This window comes from Monodelphis domestica, chromosome 4 (genome assembly GCF_027887165.1).
Source record: "Monodelphis domestica isolate mMonDom1 chromosome 4, mMonDom1.pri, whole genome shotgun sequence".
Lineage (NCBI taxonomy): Eukaryota > Metazoa > Chordata > Mammalia > Didelphimorphia > Didelphidae > Monodelphis > Monodelphis domestica.
Window position 1 is genome coordinate 449,638,469 of NC_077230.1, and position 25,476 is coordinate 449,663,944.

The 25,476-nt window shown below is 38.3% G+C and overlaps 1 protein-coding gene across 10 annotated transcripts in view; it reads right to left on the bottom strand.

The window, feature by feature from the left end:
* LOC100018393 (probable small intestine urate exporter) overlaps positions 1-25,476 on the bottom strand; it is a 65,130-nt gene that overhangs the window by 30,626 nt on the left and 9,028 nt on the right. For 4 of the 10 annotated variants that reach the window (XR_008911714.1, XM_007492240.3, XM_007492238.3 and 1 more), the window contains 2 exons: positions 6,194-6,322; positions 2,657-2,814 (listed from right to left, as the gene is read on the bottom strand). Coding sequence is in view for 9 of the 10 variants with exons in the window: in XM_007492238.3 (XP_007492300.1) it covers positions 2,657-2,814; positions 6,194-6,322 (287 nt within the window). In the remaining variant the exon portion in view is untranslated. The other 6 variants (XM_016422339.2, XM_007492243.3, XM_007492242.3 and 3 more) reach the window with 4 other exon arrangements.

Below are 25,476 nucleotides of genomic sequence, written 5' to 3' on the forward strand. Positions count from 1 at the left end.
TTCCTGAAAAGTCTTTATTTTGCTTTCTTCTGTTCTCCTTTGCCTTTTGCTCCTGGTGAGTGCATCCATTCTTCTTTTTTTTTAACCTTTACTTTCTGTCTTGGAGTCAATACTGTGTATTGGCTCCAAGGCAGAAGAGTGGTAAGGGCTAGGCAATAGGGGTATCTGAGGTCAGATTTGAACCTAGGACCTCCTGTATCTAGGCCTGGCACTCAATCCACTGAGTCACTCAGCTGCTCCCCATCCATTATTATTACTCCAATCCTCACTTCTATGTAGCTGATTTCCAAATAAGTAACATCATACTGTGGTAAAAAAAAAAAGAATACCAGTTTTAGAGTCAAGAGACCTGGGTTTCAATCCTTGCTTACCCCCTCATTATCTATATGATTTTAGATAATTTATCTAGTCTGAGCTTCAGTTTCTTTGTCTACAAAATTAAGGGATTAGACTAGATAAGGAGTTCCTGACATTTTTTTAGCTCCTGGGTCCCTTTGGCAATTTGGTGCTACCTTGAAGTCCCTTCTCAAAATTGTGTTTTTAAATTTATATAATGGAATGCATATGGTTGCAAAGGAAATGAATTTTAGTGGAAATGAATTTATTGAAACACTTTTAAAAATGAAATCCATGTATGTCATGTTATAAATCCCTGAACTGGATGACTTTCATGGCTCTTGTATTTCTAAACCTATCATCAAGGGGTCCTGTGATACACTGGTTTGTATCTCTTTCCATGACCTCCTTGACCAGCTCCATCTTGACATTTCTATCTAGACTTCAGTTCAAAGAAAGAAATTTCTAAAATGTAAATCACTTTAAACTCCCTTGGCTCATCTTTATTTCTCTTCTGTCTTTATCAATAGCACTATCATTTTCCCATTTATAGAAAGAAATTTTCAGCTATGTGGTCATTTGTGACTCTTCAATCTTCCATCCTATATAGTTGCCATGGGGATCCATATTCTTCTAATTTTTCTGCTTGTTATTACTTGCATCCACCCTCTCTTTACTATTTGTACTGACAGTGTTTGACATTGAAGTATCACTTTTTGCCCAGGGACTTAAAATAGCTTCTTAAATCTTCTCTCTGACTCTACTTCTTCTCCTTCCTCCTTACATTTCATCCAGTGAACTCTACTCAAGTCATTCTTCTAATATATCATCTTGATCATATAATTCCACTACTCAATAAAATTTAATGGCTTCCCATTCTCTTCTTTTAAAAAACTTTATCTTCTGTCTTAGACTCTAACTTTGAATTATTTCTAAGGCAGAAAAGTGGTAAGGGCCAGGCATCTGGGATTGTGAACTTGTCCAGGCTCACACAGCTAGGAAGTGTCTGAGGTCTGATTTGAACCCAAGTCCTCCTGACCTCAGATCTGTCACTCTACCTCCCATGCTACCTAGATGTTCTTTATCAATTCTCTTCTGAATATAGTTAATTTTTCTTAGTCTGGCTTTCAAACTTTCAAGAATATTCTTCCAAATTATTTTTTCTGCTTTATATAATGGTGGCCTGTGATATTCATATCATTATCTTAAAGTTTGCAAAGCATTTTACAAATATCTCATTTGATCCTTACAAGAGTCATGAGAAATAGGTACTAGGTTTATTCTTATTTTATAAATGAGGAAACTGAGACAGAAAAACGTTAAGTGACTTGCTCAAGGTCACACAGCTATTGTCTGAGGCCAGATATTAACTCAGGTCTTTCTTATTTCATATTTAGTTCTCTACCCACAGTGCTACCTAGTTGCCTCCACTATTTCCCTATGTAATCTCTACTCCACCTAAATTGGACTACCTGCCATCTCCTGGAAATGTTTCATGCTTTTGTCCCTTTACTGACAATGTTCTTTACATCAGAACCTACTCATCCCAATGCCAGTCCATTGACACTGATGGTTCAACTCAAAGACACATGAAGCTTTCTCTTATCCCTTTAACCAGTGGACATTTTGTCTTTTAACAGAAGTTACAAAATATCGAATTCTTACATATTGACACTCTGATTTGTGTTTTATTTGTCAAGTATTGGAATCTCCCAGATTCAGAGAACTTCAGATTTGAAAGCTATCTCAGTGTCGATCTAGTCTAACACACATACACAAAGACAGACACACACACACACACACACAAATATATACACAATCAATTAGATCAGAAATCCTTCATTTTTTAAAATTTTATTTAATTGATTAATTTAGAGTATTTTTCCAGGATTACAAAAATCATGTTCTTCTTCTCCCCTCCTCCCAACCCCCTTCCAAAGCTGATGCACAATTCCACTGGGTTTTACATGTGTCATTGGCCAAGACCTATTTACAATTATTGATATTTGCATTAGGGTCATCATTTGGGTTTGTAATCCCAATCTTATCCCCATTGACCCATGTGATCAAGCAGTTGTTTTTCTTCTGCATTTCTACTCCCACAGTTCTTCCTCTGGATGTGGATAGCATCTTTCTCATAAGTCCTTCAGAATTATTCTGGATCATTGCATTGCTCAGAAGCCTTTTAACAGCAAGGACCTTATGTAATTCATTATTAGTCTAGTGTCTAAACCAATGTATACATCATATATATTACATGTATCATAATATATTCAATGTATTGAATGAATTACAAAAGTTGGATTTGCCATTAACTTACCTGTGCATCTGTAGAGGCATAAAGATTGGACTGGTTTGACTGGCCTGTGTTGTTCACCATGGCAATGATGGCAATGCTCAGACCAAAAGTTTGGGAGGTTGATATTAGGTTGCTGCCATGTATCATAACAGCCAAGCCATATCTTACTGACCAGAACCCTTCAAGGGAGAGACCAAGACAACAATCATGCAATAGTTATTACAAACAGATTAATTTTCTTTTTACCAAAGAATAAATCTTCAAGTGTCTCTTCTGTAAACAGGATTATTCCCTTTCTATTTAGATTCGTGTCATTTCTGCTTGCCATGGAAACAGAAGAGTATTACAGAAAAGAGAAATGAGTTTGAGGCAGTAGAAGTTTGGAAACATGGAAGTGAAGAGAAAACAAGTTTAAGCTTGGCCTTGGGCACGTTGAATTGAGCTGCTATCAAGGCATTCCAACAGGTGGAAGGGATGTATAGCTGGGCTATCTTATACAGAGTTAGAACTATGTCTGCTGCCAGCAATAAAGGTAAATGGTGAACACATAGAATTGGGGAGCCATAGAGAAGAAGTAAATACGTGTGGCAAAAGGAGAAAGTGTAAAAAATCAAGAGAAGAGGATGAAGGAAAAGACTCTGGAGAAAACTCAAATTAAGGGGTCAGGAAGAAGAGGAGGATTCAACAAAAGAGAAGTATGGGGAGAAATCTAGTAGCCAGGGACAGGAAGCAGCATCAGTGGCATTTGGATGAACCAGAACTGATATTACCATCTGAGTATTTATTACAAACTATCTCAGTAGAAAGAGAGAATTTAGGAGATAAGTCTTAAGCTTGGTAAAGAGGCAGGATACAAGTAGTTATTGGAGACTTTGCTTATCTGGACACCTGATGGAATTCTCTGCTTGAGCAGAGTAGTCTGGTTTTTCTGATAGTCTTAATAAAAATCTCATCTTTCAAAATGTGAAGAAACCAAGAAAGGGAAATTCTATCCTGAACTTTATTTTCCCCAAGAAGGAAGAACTGATTGCTGTAGTGGTGATGATGGGAACCTTGGAGTAGGGATAGTGTGAGAAGTTCTGGATTTGTGAGAGAGAAGGAGATTAAAGCTAAGTATAGTCTAGTAAGCACCTGGGAGTTGGGGAAGATTATCTTTTTTAATGATGAGAAAGCTTATGTATGAGCCCATGGACAAAGATTTTATTTTATTTTTTTAAACCCTTGCATTCTGAATTATAATCAATAATCTGCATTGGTTCCAAGACAGAAGGGCTAGGCAATGGAGTTAAATGATTTTCCCAGGATCATACAGCTAGGAAGTGTCTGAGTCCATATTTGAACCCAGAACTTCCCATCTCTAGGCCTGGCTCTCAAACCACCCAGCTGCCCCCAACAAAGATTTTAAAGAGGAAGCTAGCCTCAGACAGATGAAAAACTATCAAGAATAAAATTCTAAAGATCCAAAGTGTTTTTTAATGTGGAGGCAAAGGGGAATTGTTCAGATTGGGGGTTCTTCACCTTTTTTCATATCATGGCCTCTTTTGGCTCTCTGGTAGTATGAATGGATTCCTTCTCGGGATGCTTTTAAATGAAGAAAATAAAATCTAAAAGATTATAAAGGAAATTAATCATATTGACATATACTAATCAAATTTAAAAAGTTAATTTCATGAACCCTAGATTAAGAACCTCTGATCTAGATACTGATATGACTACAAAGATACTCATCAGCTAACTTTGATTTTTAATAAGGAGCCAGTGATGGTGAACCTTTTAGAGGGGTAGGGGATGTGAAAAAATGCCCTTAGACAAGCATGGAGAGGCAGAGGGGAGCAGCCCAGCCCTGCATCCCTCTGGCTTTCTAGCAATGAACTCTGGTAAGCTCTGTGCGGGGATGATGCATGTGCCCACAGAGAGGGCTCTGAGTGCCCCCTCTGGCACATGTGCTATAGGTTCACCACCACAGACTTATACAGATAAATAGCAGAAAAGAAAAAAAATTTAAGGGGTAGCATTGCAGATCCATGATAACTCATAGCAGAAAAAAAGGCAGAGATACCAAGGGGAGAATTCTTTAGACTACAAGAAACAGAACAAACTGATTAAACACACCTGCGGTCAATAATGGATGGAGAAGGTTGGAGGACTCCATATCTCTGCTTTCTCTAATAGACATACTAGGAATGGATAAAATCCAGCAACATTCTGCCCAAGACAGAACAACTTTATTCTCTATAGGAACACTTTATTGACCACATGTGCTTTGAGAAAAATACAATCGATTTCTTCACTGATCTTTTATCTTAAAATTAGATATGGCCCCCACAAAGGCTATAACAATTTTATGGGATGTATTTTCTATTGATATATTTTTTAACAAATCATTCAATCAACAAGTACTTATTAAGTGTCCATTAGGTGGTAGTCACTATGCTAGGGGCACAATTCCAAAGAATAAAATAATCTGTGATATGATTGCTGTTTTGAGAGCCAGATTGAAAAAGCTGGTGAGAAGGAGGTTGGGGTGAGGAGATTATGAGTGCTATCATGAGGCATGGAGATAGCCATGAACCTGAGAGGTGTCAGATCAGCAGCTTGCCAACCAGAATCCAGAATCACTGGGTTGGGACCTTCACTTCTGGATTGTAGCAGATCCTGAAAAGGGTAGAGATGACTGGAAAGTGGTGTGGTGTCCTGTATCTTACCTTGTTCTATCTATAACTGTTGGTTATGTGTTTTAGCTCCTCTTTCCACTTTACTCCTGATGTCTGCCTTTCAGTTACTTTGTCACCAAAAACTGAGATGACCATGAACTAGAGAACTTACCTTCCAGTATTTTCTCTCTGCTATCCTTCTAACTCATTAGGTTTCCAGTTCAGTACATTATAATCAAAGAAGTACCTTCACTATTACTGTGAAGTATGTATCAATCTATTATCTATGATTTTATCTCACTACCCTTTTAATTTGACAGCTAAATGGCATAGTAGATAGAATGTTGGACTTTGAAGACCTGAGTTCAAATCCTGCCTAAAATATTAATTGTATGACCATTGAGTAAGTCATTTAGCCCCTTTCAGCTCCTCATCTTTGAAATGGGGGTAATAAACTTGCAAGGTTGTTATGAAGATCAAATGAGATGACCTACATACCATTGTACAAATACTGGTTATTAAGATGATCATTTCCAAACCAAAATGCCCATTCCTGACCAGGATTCTTCTTAGTGTGTTCTCTTTGTCTAATAATCTATAAGGTCCCCAAGGGCAAGGACTGACTGATAGTGTTTGTATCCCTAACACTTATCATCTCAGTGCTTCCTACAAGCACTTAAAGATGCTTTCCTTCATTCAATTGTCCATGCATTCATTCAATTGTAAATTCCTTGAGGGCAATGACTGACTCTTCCTCTTCTCTGCATCCTCCCTAATACCTGGAACAGTTCCTTCATTCTAGTAGATAATCAATACATTTGTTGAACTGAATTGAACCAAGAGTTCTTCAGGCAATCATACTTGTGGAGGGAGGGTGGGACTTTATGGTACTGTTTGACCTTACTTTTCTCTTTCCTATGCTGCTGCTCATTTCCTTCCTCTTTCTGTAGATCGGTATCATCCTTCTCTGAGATGCTGGCAGTGTTTGAAGGATCCATAAGGCTGGTCTTTTCCCAGAGAGTGGCTTCACCTACTGAAAGAACATCCATATGAGGGAATTGAGAGGATTAGACCATCAAGGGGTTAATTGTAGAGATTCAGTGAACCCATTAACTCCATCTTGTGTCACAAGTCTGGAGTCTTGGTTCTCTTTCTATTCCATTATGGATTTAGTCTCAATTCTGTCCTGTGAGAAAATTTTGTTCAACTGTGAGAATTGGGAAGAGACCTTATTGCATTGTTTGAACCTAGTCCTCTGTGGCTAGGAAACTGAACCATCTGCTGTTTAGAGACCCTTAACCAAGGACCTAGGTTATGTTGACTGGAAACATAATCAGATGCAAAGATTGATGCAAGGAGGTTTCTCATAACTCTACACCTCAAGGAATCCGTTTCTGTCATCTATAAACCAGCCCCATACTGATCAATCAACTATTGTTTCAATGTTCCTTTGATTGTTTACAGATACTTGGGGGAAGTGGGACTCCTCCTTTTCTGAATTTGGGGAATTGTACCTGTTCACTCTCCCCCTCCCATCTTGGAAAGTCCCTAATTTTTCCTCCAATTAGAAATCAAATTCCCCTTTCCTTTTCCTTTTCATTAACTGGCCTTCTTTGATTGTTTTTAATGTATAAAAGTGTATAAATGGAGATTTTGAACCCTAGACTTCATTCCCCAGAAGTCCTTGGTATTTCCCAGAATTCCCTATAATCTCTCCTGAGTCTCCACGTTGGCAAGATCACAATTGATATTTAACTGGCAGTAGAACCTCCCACACTCTCTTCCTTTGCAATGATGTAGCAAGTATAGTGGTAAGCTAAGTGCGGGGATTTTAAATAGGCTAACCAGCCATGGGCACGTGGTTTTTATTTTGTATCTTCTTTATTCCTTGATTTCTAATGATCCTTAATAAACCTCATAAAATATAATATTTTTATTATGAGATATATAATTTAATTTTTACAAAAGTCTAACTCCTCCTGTATATGGGGTCCAGCCCTAAACTGAAGAAGGGACCTGGTCCCGATTTCTTATGCACTGGCATGCATTGCTTAATAAATCAATACGCTTAGAAACTTGAAGCTTTGTTTCCTCGATCATTTCATGTTTTATTCATTACACACAACAATCATTTTTTTTACCTTTCTTTCTGTACTAGTGACAACTCCAAGACAGAAAGGGCAAGGGCCAGGCAAACATGGTAAAGTGACTTTCCCAAGGTTATACAACTAGGAAGTGTCTGAGGCCAGATTTGAACTTGGGCCCTCCAGGCTCTACACCTGACTCTCTATCCACTGGGTCACCTCACTGCTCCAAGGAAAGCATGCTGAAATTTTAAAATTCAGCTTTTTCATAACTCTGTCATGTATCCAGGTGCTTTGCTCTAAATAATCATCAGGGCCCACAACCACAAGGTACTCTGAAATTTTAAAATTCATATTTCCTCCATTTAAGATGAATTTTTGATAGTTTTAGAAATTAAAATCAATCCTGAGATTTTTGCTGTCCTAGAACCATTCAAATATATATATATATATATATATATATATATATATATATATATATATATATATATATATATATATATATATATGAATGTCATTCCAGAGGCTATTTTTTTCTATGTTGGACACACTTATTTCAGGTATCATAAGTTGTCAGTTCTAAATGTGCAGATGGTCAATGAATCAGTAATCATTAAATAAGTACCTACCAGATGCCAGACTATAGAAAGCACATGGAGATACAAAGGCCACCCCTCCCCAAAACCAATACACAAACCCAAAATAGTCCTTGCTGTCAAATAATTGACAATTTAAGGGCAGAGAAAACTGTGTATATACAGAATATTAATGGGAGCAACTGGAGATAGTCAACAGAGGAAAAGCACTTGAAGGAAGCCAGAGAATCCTATAGGCTGAGATAAGGGGAGAGAGCTCTGCAGGTTTGGGGGACAGACAGGGTAAATACCTGCAGTTGGAAGATAGAGGGCTATATTCCAGGAAGAGCAAGGAAGTCCATAACACTTCTGACACTTTAGTGATTGCCCTGTGGTCAAGGATAATTAACTAGTTAACTTCCAATATTATTAACTAATAAAGAGGCTAACAATTATGCTCTTAACATATATAAACTAGTTATTAATATAGCTATGAAAAAAACATTATTATCAGCACAAATGCTATACCATGTGTAAGGGGAAAATTTTATGGTTGAACTGAATATATATTTTAGTTGGTTGCCAGGGATTTAAATTCTAAGTCCCAATGAAATACTCAAGCCAGAATGGAATTTTGTAGTGGTTTATTTTCAATAGAAGGAAGAAATTAAGACTGAAAGACAGAGAGGGAAAAGGAAGAAGATCTGCTTTGGCCTGGTCTGAGCCAGGCAGGAGTTCAGAGGCCTCAGCCAAGGGGTCTCTCCAGAAAAAGCAAGGAAAAGGGAGTCCCAAGAGATGGGCCTTTCCAGAGGCTGTTGTTTCCAGAAGAGCCAAGGAAAGGGGACTCAGCCTTATAACTCACCACATGATCATCTAAGGGAAGCATTCTGAGGTCTCACACTTGAGCTCCTCCAGGCTCGAGTTTCATGCCAAGTCCCCCTCATAGGAAGTGACGTGAAATATAAAGGGAGTTCTTTACATCACTTCCTGTGTCTTACACATATCAATGGTGGCTTAAACTTGGCTTTGGACAGTCCAGAAGTTAGTCAGTTGTTTCTGATTTGTTACTTGCTAGCACATGCGGGTCATAGACCTTCCTCCTCCACACTGTGAATTTCAAAATTATTCCACCCTAATCAGACCATTCTTTAGATCTTATTTAGCTATTTCCTGATCAATAACAATAGAGATACTTGGAATAACAGAATCAGGTCTTGGAAACTACATTTTTCCTCCCTTCTTAGTTTAACAAGATTAAGAAGGTCTGCATCAAACTCAAGATTTAATTATCTGAGAAAATGGCCTTCAACAGACGTGTAAAAAAAGGACAGACCTCTGGGCTATCCTAAGTCAAGCTTAAGCCACAATTGGCACATGTGAGACACAGGAAGTGAGGAGGAGAACAGCCTCTGGAGTTCTCATGACTTCCTGTGGAAAGGGCTAGAGTTCACTTCGATCCTGGAGCTGGAGCTTGGAGGGGCCCCTCAGACAGCTTTCCTTCAGACCAGTCACGTGAGTGATAAGGACTGACCCCTTTCTCTGCCTTGGCTTTCCAAGGCCTTAATGCCCACTTTGGCTCAGCCTGAGCCAGAGTGGTTCTGAGTTAACTCCTTTCCTTCTCTCCCTCTTTCCTTTTCTCCCTCTTTCCTTCTCTTTCTCTCTCTATCCCTCTAATATTTTCTTCCTCCTGTTGTAATTAAATCACCATAAAAATTTGGCAGCTGACTTGGGTATTTTATTATTTGGGATTTCCCTTGGTGACCATTTAAATTTAGATTTTTTTCAGTCTCAACCATAATATTCACCCCTTACAATTTGGCTGACCATGTTGGTGTGATGAAATACCCTCAATCTTCTTAACTTTCCTAAACTTTTTTCTACTGTGACTACTTTTTTAATAGCTTCTTTTGATCAGCGATACAGGTAAGTAAATTTGGATTTTTTTTCTTTTCTCCCTCTCTCCTTAAATTAGATAGAACACAGCTGTTTTAAATCTTAGCAACAGGACCCTAAGGTCCTGCCTGGGAGAGCTGTTTCTAAATCTCCTTTCCCTTAGGGAACAACTGCCTAGATTAGGAGTGGAAAAAACCTGTAGAAAGTTTTGGCTTTGCCCTGTTCTCCACATGTTTTGTGAAGACTGCTAGAAAAATAATTAATATATATATATATACTACATTCTTTGACATTTATATGGCAGTTGAAGAATTAGGGACATTGAGGAATACAGCATACCTCCAATTTTTTTATATTAATAGGTAATGTCATTTTTATACTCCTCAATACTGTTTAGAGGTGCTAAAATTAAAAAAATTGAGGATAAAATGCAAGCCCAGTTAGAAGATCTAAAATGTTTCTTACAGGATCAATTGGCAAATATCCACTCTACCAGAAACAGACCTGTTTCTGAACCTTTGAATAAGGAAATTTCCTTCCCCGAAATAGAGATGGAAAACACCTTCCCTATAGCTCAGCTAACAGATTGGCTGTCTCATGGTCAGCAACTCTTGGTTGAATTTAATCCTCAAAACCCTCCCCCTGCAATCCCAGTTTCTCCTGTTACTTCTCCTACACAAAACCAAATTCCAGCCCAGAGGAGATCTTGTCCTCCTAGAGAAACTCATCCTAGTTGAACTGACCCACAGGTACAAAATTCAATTAGAGGCCTGTTTCCTCTAAGAGAAGTGCCTGAAATAGGATGGAATGGGGATGTGGTGACTTTAAGACACAGGATACTGTTTACTCCCCAAGAAATAAATGAATTTACACAAAATATCCCCACATATGAACAAGATCCCTTTCTAGTAACAAAAAAGATGACAGACATATTTTTTCAGTATAATACATCTTACAAAGACATTGAAAACGTCTACAGGTTTTTTAACTGAATGTGAGAAAAACAAAATAATTGCTCATGTCAACAAAACCCGGGGGTGTAATGCAGCACATTGGCCATCTCAGGATCCCGAATGGGACTAGAACAACCCTGAGAATTATCTACAACTATACCATTGTAGAGAGGCCATTCTTACAGCAATGAGGGAATGTGCAGACAGTACAGATAAGTGGATGGAACTTGAAAAAATTAAGCAAAATGAAGAAGAAACACCCTCCAGATTCATGGATAGAATAATTGAGTTTGGGGACAGATACCTGGATTTTGACCTATCTAAAGGAAATAGCTTAAGACAAGTTAGAAGGATCTTTGTCAATAACTCTTAAAAAGTGATTAAGAATTATTTTAGAACACATTGTCCAAGATGGCCAGAGATGGACCTTGAAGAATTTCGAAAAACAGCTATATATGTTTTAAAGAGAAACAAAGAAAAGGAGGAAGAAAATAATGATGTCATAGAGGAAATGAAGAAAGAAATGAGATGTTTAAAAGATAAGATAGCTAAAATAGAAAGTGGGCATGATAATGAACCAATGACACTTGCCCCTCTCCAGAAATCTAATTATCAATCCATTACCTGCCACTTCTGTGGGAAGAAGGGCCACAGAATTGTAGAGTGTAGAGCTTTTCTCAAGATTATCAGAAGGAATGCACAGTTTAATAACAACTACAGAAGTGATAATTATAGAAATAACTATATTGACTATAGAAATAAAAACTTTAGAAATCAAAATTATAAATATAGAAATTTGGAAAATAATGACAGTGCTCCAAATGAAGAAAATGATAATACCCAATACAATGCCCAACAACAATATATATATATATATATATTTTTAATTTTAAACATTATTTTATTTGGTCATTTCCAAACATTATTCACTGGAAACAAAGATCATTTTCTTTTCCTCCCTGCCCCCCCCTCCCAACACCTTTCCCTCTCCCATAGCCGAAGCACAATTCCACTGGTTATCACATGTATTCTTGACTTGAACCCATTTCCCTGTTGTTGGTATTTGCATTAGAGTGTTCATTTAGAGTCTCTCCTCATTTATATCCCCTCAACCCCTGTAGTCAAGCAGTTGCTTTTCATCCGTGTTTTTATTCCCACGATTTATCTTCTGCTTGTGGATAGTGTTTTTTAGATCCCTGCAGATTGTTCAGGGACACTGCATTGCCACTAATGGTGAAGTCCATCACCTTCGATTGTACCACAATGTATCAGTCTCTGTGTACCGTGTTTTCCTGTTTCTGCTCCTTTCGCTCTGCATCACTTCCTGGAGGTTGTTCCAGTCTCCATGGAATTCCTCTACTTTATGATTCCTTTTAGCACAATAGTATTCCATCACCAACATATACCACAATTTGTTCAGCCATTCCCCAATTGATGGGAATCCCCTCATTTTCCAATTTTTGGCCACCACAAAGAGTGCAGCTATGAATATTCTTGTACAAGTCTTTTTCCTTATTATCTCTTTGGGGTACAAACCCAGCAGTGCTATAGCTGGATCAAAGGGCATACAGTCTTTTAGCACCCTTTGGGCATAGTTCCAAATTGCCCTCCAGAGTGGCTGGATCAATTCACAACTCCACCAGCAATGAATTAATATCCCTACTTTGCCACATCCCCTCCAGCATTCATTACTTTCCATAGTTGTCATGTTAGCCAATCTGCTAGGTGTGAGGTGTTACCTCAGAGTTGTTTTGATTTGCATCTCTCTGATTATAAGAGATGTAGAGCATTTTTTCATGTGCTTATTAATAGTTTTGATTTCTTTGGCTGAGAACTGCCTGTTCATGTCCCTTGCCCATTTATCTGTAGAATGGCTTGATTTTTTGTACAATTGATTTAGTTCTTTGTAAATTTGAGTAATTAAATCTTTGTCAGAAGTTTTTATGGACATTGTTTCCCAATTTATTGCTACCCTTCTGATTTTGGTTACATTGGTTTTGTTTGTACAAAAACTTTTCAATTTGATGTATTCCAGATTATTTATTTTGCATTTTGTAACTCTTTCTAATTCTTGCTTGGTTTTGAAGTCTTTCCCTTCCCAGAGGTCTGACATGTATGCTATTCTGTGTTCACCTAATTTTCTTATAGTTTCCTTCTTTATGTTCAAGTCATTCACCCATTTTGAATTTATCTTGGTATAGGGTGTGAGGTGTTGATATAAACCTAATCTTTCCCACACTGTCCTCCAATTTTCCCAGCAGTTTTTATGAAATAGTGGATTTTTATCCCAAAAGCTGGAATCTTTGGGTTTGTCATATACTGTCTTGCTGAGGTCACTTGCCCCCAGTCTATTCCACTGATCCTCCTTTCTGTCTCTTAGCCAGTACCAAATTGTTTTGATGACCGCTGCTTTGTAATATAGTCTGAGATCTGGGACTGCAAGACCCCCTTCCTTTGTATTTTTTTTTCATTATTTCCCTGGATATCCTTGATCTTTTGTTCTTCCAAATGAACTTTGTTATGTTTTTTTTCTAAATCAGTAAAAATGAATTTTGGAATTTCCATGGGTATGGCACTAAATAGATAGATGAGTTTGGGTAGGATGGTCATTTTTATTATATTGGCTCATCCTACCCATGAGCAGTTAATGTTCTTCCAATTGTTCAAGTCTAGTTTTAGTTGTGTGGAAAGTGTTTTGTAGTTGTGTTCATATAGTTCCTGTGTTTGTCTCCGAAGATAGATTCCTAAGTATTTTATTTTGTCTAAGGTAATTTTGAATGGGATTTCTCTTTCTAGTTCTTGCTGCTGAGCTGTGTTGGAATTATATAGAAATGCTAATGACTTATGTGGGTTTATTTTGTATTCTGCAACTTTGCTAAAGTTGTTGATTATTTCGATTAGCTTTTTGGTTGAATCTCTAGGATTCTTTAAGTAGACCATCATGTCATCTGCAAAGAGCGATAATTTGGTCTCCTCCTTGCCTATTTTAATGCCTTCAATTTCTTTTTCTTCTCTAATTGCTACTGCTAGTGTTTCTACTACAATGTCAAATAATAGAGGTGATAATGGGCATCCTTGTTTCACTCCTGATCTTAATGGGAATGGATGTAGTTTATCCCCATTGCAGATGATATTAGTTGATGGTTTTAGATATATACTGTTTATTATTTTTAGGAATGACCCTTCTATTCCTATGCTTTCTAGTGTTTTTAGTAGGAATGGGTATTGTATTTTATCAAAGGCTTTTTCTGCATCTATTGAGATAATCATGTGGTTCTTCTTTGTTTGCTTGTTGATGTGGTCAATTATGTGGGTGGTTTTCCTAATATTGAACCAGCCCTGCATCCCTGGTATAAATCCTACTTGATCATGGTGGATGACCCTTCTGATCACTTGCTAGAGTCTTTTTGCTAGCATCCTATTTAAGATTTTCATCTATATTCATTAGGGAGATTGGTCTATAATTTTCTTTCTCTGTTTTTGGCCTGCCTGGCTTTGGAATTAGTACCATGTTTGTGTCATAAAAGGAGTTTGGTAGAACTCCCTCTTTGCTTATTATGTCAAATAGTTTGTATAGTATTGGAGTTAGTTGTTCTTTGAATGTTTGATAGAATTCACTGGTGAATTCGTCAGGCCCTGCGGATTTTTTCTTAGGAAGTTCTTTGATGGCCTGTTGGATTTCTTTTTCTGATATGGGATTATTTAAGAAATCTATCTCTTCTTCTGTTAGTCTAGGCAATTTATATTTTTGTAAATATTCATCCATATCACCTAGGTTGGTATATTTATTGCCATATAGTTGGGCAAAGTAGTTTTAATGATTGCCTTAATTTCCTCTTCATTGGAGGTGAGATCCCCCTTTTCATCCTTGATGCTGTTAATTTGCCTTTCTTCTTACCTTTTTTTTAATTAGATTGACCAGTACTTTGTCTATTTTGTCTGTTTTTTCAAAGTACCAGCTTCTAGACTTGTTTATTAGCTCAATAGTTCTGTCACTTTCGATTTTATTAATTTCTCCCTTAATTTTTATGATCTCTAGTTTGGTTTCCTTCTGGAGGTTTTTAATTTGTTCATTCTCAAGTTTTTTGATTTGCATTTCCAATTCCTTGATCTCTGTCCTCCCTAATTTGTTAATATATGCACTCAGGGATATGAATTTTCCTCTAAGTACTGCCTTGGCTGCATCCCATAAGGTTTGAAAGGATGTCTCGCCATTGTCATTTTCTTCAATGAAATTGTTAATTGTTTCTATGATTTCTTCTCTAACTATCCGATTTTGGAGTATCATATTATTTAATTTCCAATTAATTTTTGATTTGGCTCTCCATGTACCCTTACCAATCAATATTTTTATTGCCTTGTGATCTGAAAAGGCTGCATTTATTATTTCTCCTTTTCTGCATTTGAGTGCCATGTTTCTGTGACCTAGTGTATGATCTATTTTTGTAAATGTACCATGTGGTGCTGAAAAGAAGGTGTATTCCTTTTTGTCCCTATTTATTTTTCTCCATATGTCTATTAACTCTAATTTTTCTAAGATTTCATTCACCTCTTTTACCTCTTTCTTGTTTATTTTTTGGTTTGATTTATCTAAATTTGATAGTGGTTGGTTCAAGTTTCCCACTAATATGGTTTTACTGTCTATTTCCTCCTTCAATTCTCCTAGTTTCTCTATTAAAATTTGGATGCTATACCATTTGGTGCATACATGTTGATTAGTGATATTTCCTCATTGTCTATACTCCCTTTTAACAGAATATATTTACCTTCCGTATCCCTTTTGATCAGGTCTATTTTTGCTTTGGCTTTGTCAGATATCATGATTGCAACTCCTGCCTTCTTTCTATCAGTTGAGGCCCAAAAGGTCTTACCCCAACCTTTAATTCTAACCTTGTGAGTATCAACCCGCCTCATATGTGTTTCTTGAAGACAACAAATTGTAGGGTTTGGGGTTCTAATCCAATCTGCTATTTGTCTATGTTTTATGGGTGAGTTCATCCCATTCACGTTCAAAGTTATGATTGTCATTTGTGGATTTGCTGGCATTTTGATATCTTCCCCTAGTTCTGACCTTTCTTCTTTAGCTATCTCCTTTTGAACCAGTGATTTACTTTAGGTCAATCCCCCTAGTCCCCTCCCTTGAGATGCTTCCCTTTCTAGCCCCTCCCTTTTTATACTCCCTCCCCCCTGTCCTTCCCTCCCTTTTTATACTCCCTCCTCCCCTCCTTAATTTTCCTTTCTTTCTTGCCCTAATGGATAAGATAGAATTCAGGATCCCACTGGATCTAGATGTTCTTCCCTCTCAGATTTGATTTCACTGAGAGTAAGGTTTAAGTAATTCCACTTCATGCTCTCTTCCTCTCCTCATATGAGAGTTCTTCCCCTACCCTTCCCATGTGTATCTTTATATGGGAAAGATTATTCTATTGATTCCCCCCCTATTTCTTGAAGTTAATCTTAGTATTATCGCGGTTCCCCCCTCCCTTTTCCTTTCTTTGCCCCAACTTTCCCCAAATCTTCTTAATGCCCCAATCTTTCCCTATGCATGTTTCTTCTAACTACTCTTATGATGATACAATTTATGAGAGTTACACAAAACATTTTCCCCACATATTAATATATATAATTTGATGTAAATGTAGTCCTTATAGAAGAGAGTTTGACTTAAAGAAAAAGATAAGATTTATCTCCTTTTCCCTTTCTTTCATATTTACCTTTTCATGTTTCTCTTGCTTTCTGTGCTTGGATATCGAACTTTCCACAGAGCTCTGGTCTTTTCTTAGCAAATGCTTGGAAATCTTCTATTTTGTTGAATGCCCATACTTTCCCCTGGAAGTATATAGTCAGTTTTGCTGGGTAGTTGATTCTTGGTTGGAGACCCAGCTCTCTTGCCTTTCTAAATATCGTGTTCCATGCTTTGTCGTCTCTTTGTGTGTTAGCCACTAAGTCATGTGTGATCCTTATGGGAGTCCCCTTATATCTGAAGCTCCTCTTCTTGGCTTCTTGTAAGATTTTCTCCTGTTCTTGGAAGCTCTTGAATTTGGCAATTACATTCCTAGGGGTTGTCTTTTGGGGATTTAGTATAGAGGGTGTTCTATGAACCCTTTCTATTTCTATTTTGCCCCCTTGCTTCAGAACGTGGGGGCAATTTTCTTTTATAATCTCCTGTAGAATAATATCGAGTTTATTGTTTATCTCTGGTTTTTCTGGGAGACCGATAATTCAGAGGTTGTCTCTTCTCCCTCTGTTTTCCAGATCTGTGACCTTCTCAGTGAGATATTTTATGTTTTCTTCTAATTCATTAATTTTTTGGGTTTGCTTTATTGATTCTTGCTGTTTTATGATCTCACTTTCTTCGAGTTGCTTAATTCTGGCCGTTAGGGACTGGTTTTGCTTTTCAGCTTTGTCTGCCCTTCTATTGGATGCTTCGAGCTTTTTTTCCAATTGAGCAGTCTTATCTGTCAGACTGCTGATCTCTTTCTCCCATTTTTCTTTCCAGGTTTCCATCTTTTGGATAAGTTCCAGTTTGAGATCTTCCAGAGCTTGTTGATAGTTTCCATTTTGGGAGGCATGTTCTGATTTTTTCTGGATTTCCTCCTCATTCTCCTCTTTTCCTTGGGTACTTCCACCATAAAAGTTTTCAATAGTCACTTTTTCCCCTTTCTTCCTGCAGGCTTGATTTTGGGCCATGTGAGCCATCCCTTTGGTGGTTTTATTCCCCTTTCCTTTTTGGTCTGGGGTCTGGGTGATATGGACGGGTTTTCTGTGAATTTAGGTTGTCTCAGACTAGTTCTTCCCAGCCTCTGAGGTTTCCTAGAGCGCTGGGCCCCTGATCACACCCAAACTGCCCAGGTGTTCAGCTCCGCCCAGATAATCAGCACGTGGTCCACTCCTGGTGTTTAGCTCCGCCCAGATGCTCAGCGCAACCGCCCCGAGTAAGGCTCCACAGCCTGTGCTCAGCACCGGGTTCTCCCGTGAAACCGCTCTGAGACATTGTTTTCTGGCAGTCCCCAGATCCCAAGGACCCTGGAGTTCCCCCCCTCCCCCGACAGAGATGTTCCCCACTCACTTGGTGTCCCAGTGAGAGCTCCAGTAGCTCGCTCTGGTTTGGTGGAGGAGGTGGGGGGGGGGGGAAGGGTGGCTCTGTTCACGTTTCTGTGCAAGCTTTTCCTCCTTATTATAGTGTGGAAATGTTCAAACCCCATGTACCTTCGCCTCTGTGGGGTACTGGGGAGTCCTGTTCCGCCAAAGGTGATTTTTATGCTCCTTTGATGTTGTATATTTCATTCGGTGCCGGGGAGAGGAAGCGTGTGGCGTCTCGATTGCAGCCATGGTTACCCAGAACCCAACAACAATATATTAAAAATGGTGCTCATCCTAAAAATACTCAGGGTGCTACTGCCCCTCCACATGGGGCAGAAGGTGGTTCTTCTTAGACTCTATTGATTTTGTTGATATTAATTAACCTTTTTGTTTTGTCTCCCCTCCAAAGAGTAGGAAAGAATGAACGAATAACTTAAAATTATGAATGGAAAATTATGCATTGAAATCCACTTAAAATGGCCTGAAATTCTGCCTCTGGCCCTATTTTATCTTAGAAGCAGGCCTAGAGGAAACCTACACATCTCACCATTTGAGATGCTTTTTTGACCTTTGCCTATACAAGCTAAGCCATTCTCCCCAGCATATACATCACTATTAGGGGGAGATACTACTATTGCTTCCTATATACAGGAATTACAGCACAAACTGCATGAACTCCATGAATCTGGAACTGCAGTACAAGCTGGACCACTAGACTTTCCACTTCACAACCTGAACCCAGGAGACAAAGTTTATATTAAGAATTTCCAGCATACTGGAGCAACTCAGCCTTCCTGGGAAGGACCATTCCAAATATTGTTAACTACTCCAACATCTATAAAAGTTGGAGAGAAGGACTCTTGGATTCATTACTCACATGTAAAGAGAGCATCTTCTGTTGAGACTGATTGACTGTATCCTATCACATGCATTGAAGATAATAAACCATTGAGAAGTGGATGCCGTTTTTCAAACACACTGAATTCCTGATTTTTTTCTTTATCCCTTATTTTTTTATTATTGATTTTCTTTGGAATATTTGATTTTCCCCCCTTTCCTCATTGCTTGTACTAAAGGTACATACAATTAAATATTTCTTCTCTCTCTGCAGTAATATAAGTTTAATATATATATGTACATATATATATCTGCTATAATATCAATACATACCCCAAAGCTTTAAACTGTGGGAACCTGCCATTAATTGATAAAATGTTATGGGACTATGATTAATATTTGTGTCTGATTCCAGGAAATGGGATGAAAACAAGGAGCACAGACTCTACCTGAATAGTGCCAAAAGAGCACACAGGAAATACTAACGTGGACTCAAGGTTGCGACACTTGACATACATTAAGTCATAGGACTTCCTTGTATCTACACTCTTTGTGAAGTACTCATACAAGTACAAATTTTGACTATCATGCTGGCTCCCTATATCCCTGAGAATGATAAAATCAGACCAGGGAATGACTCTTCCCTATCAAAATAGAATTTTAGTCCCTTTCCTTCTTATAGTATGGCAACTTCCTGTAGTCTTGGCTGCAAATGAGTAAGTGAAATATTACTGCATTCTGTCCTACAGACTTGTGGGATAGAAATTACTTTAAATTGGACCTATACAAGGGCCTATTATGAATTTATTCTTGCTTATTCAACATTTTATATACATAGATTTTGGCATTTTGATTCTGATTTTGAATTTGAACCAGAGTGATTCTTAGTTAAACTCCTTTCCTTCTCTCCCTCTTTCCTTCTCTTCCCCTCTCTCTCTCTCCCTCTAACATTTTCTTCCTCCTGTTGTAATTAAATCACCATAAAAATTTGGCAGCTGATTTGGGTATTTTATTATTTGGGATTTCCCTTGGCGACCATTTAAATTTAGATTTTTTTCAGTCTCAACCATAATATTCACCCTTTACAACACTTAATCCTTAAGTGGGGTGTAGACATTCCTGGTTGCTAAAATTCTAAAAATTAAGCAGGGTGGAGTAAAACTAAAATTCACACATGCCAGATCTAGAGGGTGAATAAAAAGAAACACAAAGTAAAATTAGGTGCCTTCCTCAGTGCCATTCAGCTATTATTCGTTCAAATCTCAATGCATTTATGAAAATCTAAATTTTTATAGAAGAGCAGGGCAGTAGAATAGAGCAGTACATTGGATCTAGAGAGAAAGGACCTCGGCTTCTGGGACCTTAGAGAAGTCATCTTACTTCTCTTGTTTTCATCTTCCTTCCTGATCAAAGGAATGAATTGAGGGGATGTAGATTGTTCAATGGATTGAGAGCCAAGCCTAGAGATGGGAGATCCTGGGTTCAAATCTAACCTCAGACACTTCCTAGCTGTGTGACCCTAGGCAACTCCCATTGCCTAACCCTTTACCACTCTTCAGCCTTGGAACCAATATACAGTATTGATTCTAAGATGGAAAGTAAGGGTTTATAAAAAGTGGAGTTGAGGACTTCCGGTTAAGATGGCGGCTTAGAGAAAGCTAAAGCTCAGATCTCCGGAAAACCCTTCCCGACCGATCTCAAACGATAAGCTCCTAAGGCGCCGAAATTCAAAACGATCAACAGCACAGACCCTGGGAACCCTCCTCCTGGACCTGGACCCGGTTCAAAAGGTACGGCTCCCCTGAAAAGCCAGAACCCGAGATCACTCGGACCTCAGGGGTAGGAGCGCAGAGTCCAAGGCTCCCGGAAGCCGCAGCCTGGCCGGCTCAGAGAGCAGAACCCTCAGGGTCTTCTACAGTCCCGGTGAAAGTTACTGCCTGGGGCTTCCGCTGCAGAGAGCTGGTCGAAACAACAGCAACCCTCAGGGCGGGCAAGACAGCCTCACGGGCTGGATCCTGCTATCCAAGTCTCAGTGAAAGTCCTTGCCCTCAGAGCTTGGGCTAGCTGCAGCCCATCCCCCCGCAGGCTGACGAAACAGCCTCACGGCCAGCGATTCTGAAGGCAACTTCCGGAAAGCGAGCCGGGGGGAGAGTGTGGCCTCGTGGTCCGACCCTTCCATTCCAGTTCCAGTGAGGCATATTCAGTTTAACCCAGGGAAAGCTCATAGAACCATCTGCCCAGGACTGCCTCTGAACACCAGACAGAGACAAGAAAAACTAATCCTCCACATTCAGAAATGGCAAACTCCACAGAACCACAGAAGCCCCAAAATACCAAGAAAAATAAGAAGAAAGGGGCAACTTTGGACACATTCTATGGAGCCAAAATACAAAATACAGAGCAGACAGAAGATAATATAAAAGAAAATGCTCCAAAACCTTCCAAAGGAAATGGAAACTCTCCACAAACCTATGAAGAATTTGAATCAGAAATGACCAAAAAGATGGAAGCCTTCTGGGAGGAAAAGTTGGAAATAATGCAAAAGAAATTCACGCATCTACAAAACCAGTTTGACCAAACTGTAAAAGAAAACCAGGCTTTAAAGGCCAGAATCAGGCAGCTGGAAGACAACGATCGTGTAAAAGAGCAAGAATCAATAAAGCAAAGCCAAAATACCAAGAAATTAGAAGAGAACATAAAATATCTCACTGACAAGGTGATAGATCTGGAAAATAGGGGGAGAAGGGATAATTTAAGAATAATTGGACTCCCAGAAAAGCCAGAAATAAACACCAAACTGGACATGGTGATACAAGATATAATCAAAGAAAATTGCCCAGAGATTCTAGAACAAGGGGGCAATACAGCCACTGACAGAGCTCACAGAACACCTTCTACACTAAACCCCCAAAAGACAACTCCCAGGAATGTAATTGCCAAATTCCAAAGCTATCAAACAAAAGAAAAAATCCTACAGGAAGCCAGAAAAAGACAATTTAGATATAAAGGAATGCCAATCAGGGTCACCCAAGACCTTGCAAGTTCTACTCTGAATGATTGTAAGGCATGGAACATGATCTTCAGAAAGGCAAGAGAGCTGGGTCTCCAACCAAGAATCAGCTACCCAGCAAAACTGACTATATACTTCCAAGGGAAAGTATGGGCATTCAACAAAATAGAAGACTTCCAACTTTTTGCAAAGAAAAGACCAGAGCTCTGTGGAAAGTTTGATACCGAAAATCAAAGAGCAAGGAATACCTGAAAAGGTAAATATTAAGGAAAGGGGAAAATATTATCTTCTTCTTTTACTCAAACTCTCTTCTATAAGGACTACATTTATATCAACCTATGTATACTAACATGTGGGGAAAATGTAATGTATAAATAGGGGGTAAAGAAAGACCAAATAGAATAATCATTCTCACACAAAGATTCACATGGGAAGGGGAGGGGAAGAAAACTCCTATAAGAAGGAGAGGAAGAGAGGGGGGGGGGGTTACTTAAACCTCAATCTCAGGGAAATCAGCTCTGAGAGGGAAAAACATCCAGATCCATTGGGATCTTGAATTCTATCTTACCCAACAAGGGTAAGGAGAAGGGAAAACCAAGGGGGGGAGGGGGAGAGGGAGAACAAAAAGGGAGGGAAAGAGAGGGGGGAGGGGGAGGGAACAAAAAGGGAGGGACTAAAAAGGGCAACATCAAGGGAGGGGACAAGGGGGACTGTTTCAAAGTAAATCACTGGACTAAAAGGTAGAGCCGAAGAAGAAAAGGTTAGAATTAGGGAAGGCAATCAAAATGCCAGGGAGTCCACAAATGACAATCATAACTTTGAACGTGAATGGGATGAACTCACCCATAAAACGTAGACGAATAGCAGAATGGATTAGAACCCCAAACCCTACAATTTGTTGTCTTCAAGAAACACACATGAGGCGGTTTGACACCCACAAGGTCAGAATTAAAGGATGGAGTAAGACCTTCTGGGCTTCAACTGATAGAAAGAAGGCAGGAGTGGTAATCATGATATTTGATAAAGCCAATGCAAAAATAGACCTGATCAAAAGGGATAGGGAAGGTAATTATATTTTGTTAAAAGGGACTATAGACAATGAGGAAATATCATTAATCAATATGTATGCACCAAATAATATAGCACCCAAATTTCTAATGGAGAAACTAGGAGAATTTAAGGAAGAAATAGACAATAAAACCATACTAGTGGGAGACTTAAACCAACCATTATCAAATTTAGATAAATCAAATCAAAAAATAAATAAGAAAGAGGTAAAAGAAGTGAATGAAATCTTAGAAAAATTAGAATTAATAGACATATGGAGAAAAATAAATAGGGATAAAAAGGAATACACCTTCTTCTCAGCACCACATGGCACATTCACAAAAATTGACCATACATTAGGTCACAGAAACATAGCACACAAATGCAGAAAAGCAGAAATAATGAATGCAGCCTTCTCAGATCACAAGGCAATAAAAATAATGATTAGTAATGGTACATGGAAAACCAAATCTAAAACCAATTGGAAATTAAACAATATGACACTCCAAAACCGTTTAGTTAAAGAAGAAATCATAGAAACAATTAATAATTTCATCAAGGAAAATGACAATGGCGAAACATCCTTTCAAACCTTTTGGGATGCAGCCAAAGCGGTAATCAGAGGTAAATTCATATCCCTGAATGCTTATATTAACAAACAAGGGAGAGCAGAGATCAATCAATTGGAAATGCAAATGAAAAAACTGGAAAGCGATCAAATTAAAAACCCCCAGCAGAAAACCAAATTAGAAATCCTAAAAATTAAGGGAGAAATTAATAAAATCGAAAGTGATAGAACTATTGATTTAATAAATGAGACAAGAAGCTGGTACTTTGAAAAAACAAACAAAATAGACAAGGTACTGGTCAATCTAGTTAAAAAAAGGAAGGAAGAAAAGCAAATTCACAGCATTAAAGATGAAAAGGGGGACAGCACCTCCAATGAGGAGGAAATTAAGGCAATCATTAGAAATTACTTTGCCCAATTATATGGCAATAAATACACCAATTTAGGAGAAATGGATGAATATATACAAAAATACAAACTGCCTAGTCTAACAGAAGAGGAAATAGAATTCCTAAATAATCCCATATCAGAAATTGAAATCCAACAAGCCATCAAAGAACTTCCTAAGAAAAAGTCCCCAGGGCCTGATGGATTCACCTGTGAATTCTATCAAACATTCAGAGAACAGTTAATCCCAATACTATACAAACTATTTGACATAATAAGCAAAGAGGGAGTTCTACCAAACTCCTTTTACGACACAAACATGGTACTGATTCCAAAACCAGGCAGGTCAAAAACAGAGAAAGAAAACTATAGGCCAATCTCCCTAATGAATATAGATGCAAAAATCTTAAATAGGATACTAGCAAAAAGACTCCAGCAAGTGATCAGAAGGATCATTCACCATGATCAAGTAGGATTCATACCAGGGATGCAGGGCTGGTTCAACATTAGGAAAACCATCCACATAATTGACCACATCAACAAGCAAACTAGCAAGAATCACATGATTATTTCAATAGACGCAGAAAAAGCCTTTGATAAAATACAACACCCATTCCTATTAAAAACACTAGAAAGCATAGGAATAGAAGGGTCATTCCTAAAAATAATAAACAGTATATATCTAAAACCAACAGCTAATATCATCTGCAATGGGGATAAACTAGATGCATTCCCAATAAGATCAGGAGTGAAACAAGGATGCCCATTATCACCTCTACTATTTGACATTGTACTAGAAACACTAGCAGTAGCAATTAGAGAAGATAAAGGAATTGAAGGCATCAAAATAGGCAAGGAGGAGACCAAGTTATCACTCTTTGCGGATGACATGATGGTCTACTTAAAGAATCCTAGAGATTCAACCAAAAAGCTAATTGAAATAATCAACAACTTTAGCAAAGTTGCAGGATACAAAATAAACCCACATAAATCATCAGCTTTTCTATATATCTCCAACACAGCTCAGCAGCAAGAACTAGAAAGAGAAATCCCATTCAAAATCACCTTAGACAAAATAAAATACCTAGGAATCTACCTCCCAAGACAAACACAGGAACTATATGAACACAACTACAAAACACTCGCCACACAACTAAAACTAGACTTGAACAAATGGAAAAACATTAACTGCTCATGGATAGGACGAGCCAATATAATAAAAATGACCATCCTACCCAAACTTATTTATCTATTTAGTGCCATACCCATTGAACTACCAAAATACTTCTTCACTGATTTAGAAAAAACCATAACAAAGTTCATTTGGAAGAACAAAAGATCAAGGATATCCAGGGAAATAATGAAAAAAAACACATATGATGGGGGCCTTGCAGTCCCTGACCTAAAACTATATTACAAAGCAGCAGTCATCAAAACAATTTGGTACTGGCTAAGAAACAGAAAGGAAGATCAGTGGAATAGACTGGGGGAAAGCGACCTCAGCAAGACAGTATACGATAAACCCAAAGATCCCAGCTTTTGGGACAAAAATCCACTATTCGATAAAAACTGCTGGGAAAATTGGAAGACAGTGTGGGAGAGACTAGGAATAGATCAACACCTCACACCCTACACCAAGATAAATTCAAAATGGGTGAGTGACTTAAACATAAAGAAGGAAACCATAAGTAAATTGGGTAAACACAGAATAGTATACATGTCAGACCTTTGGGAGGGGAAAGGCTTTAAA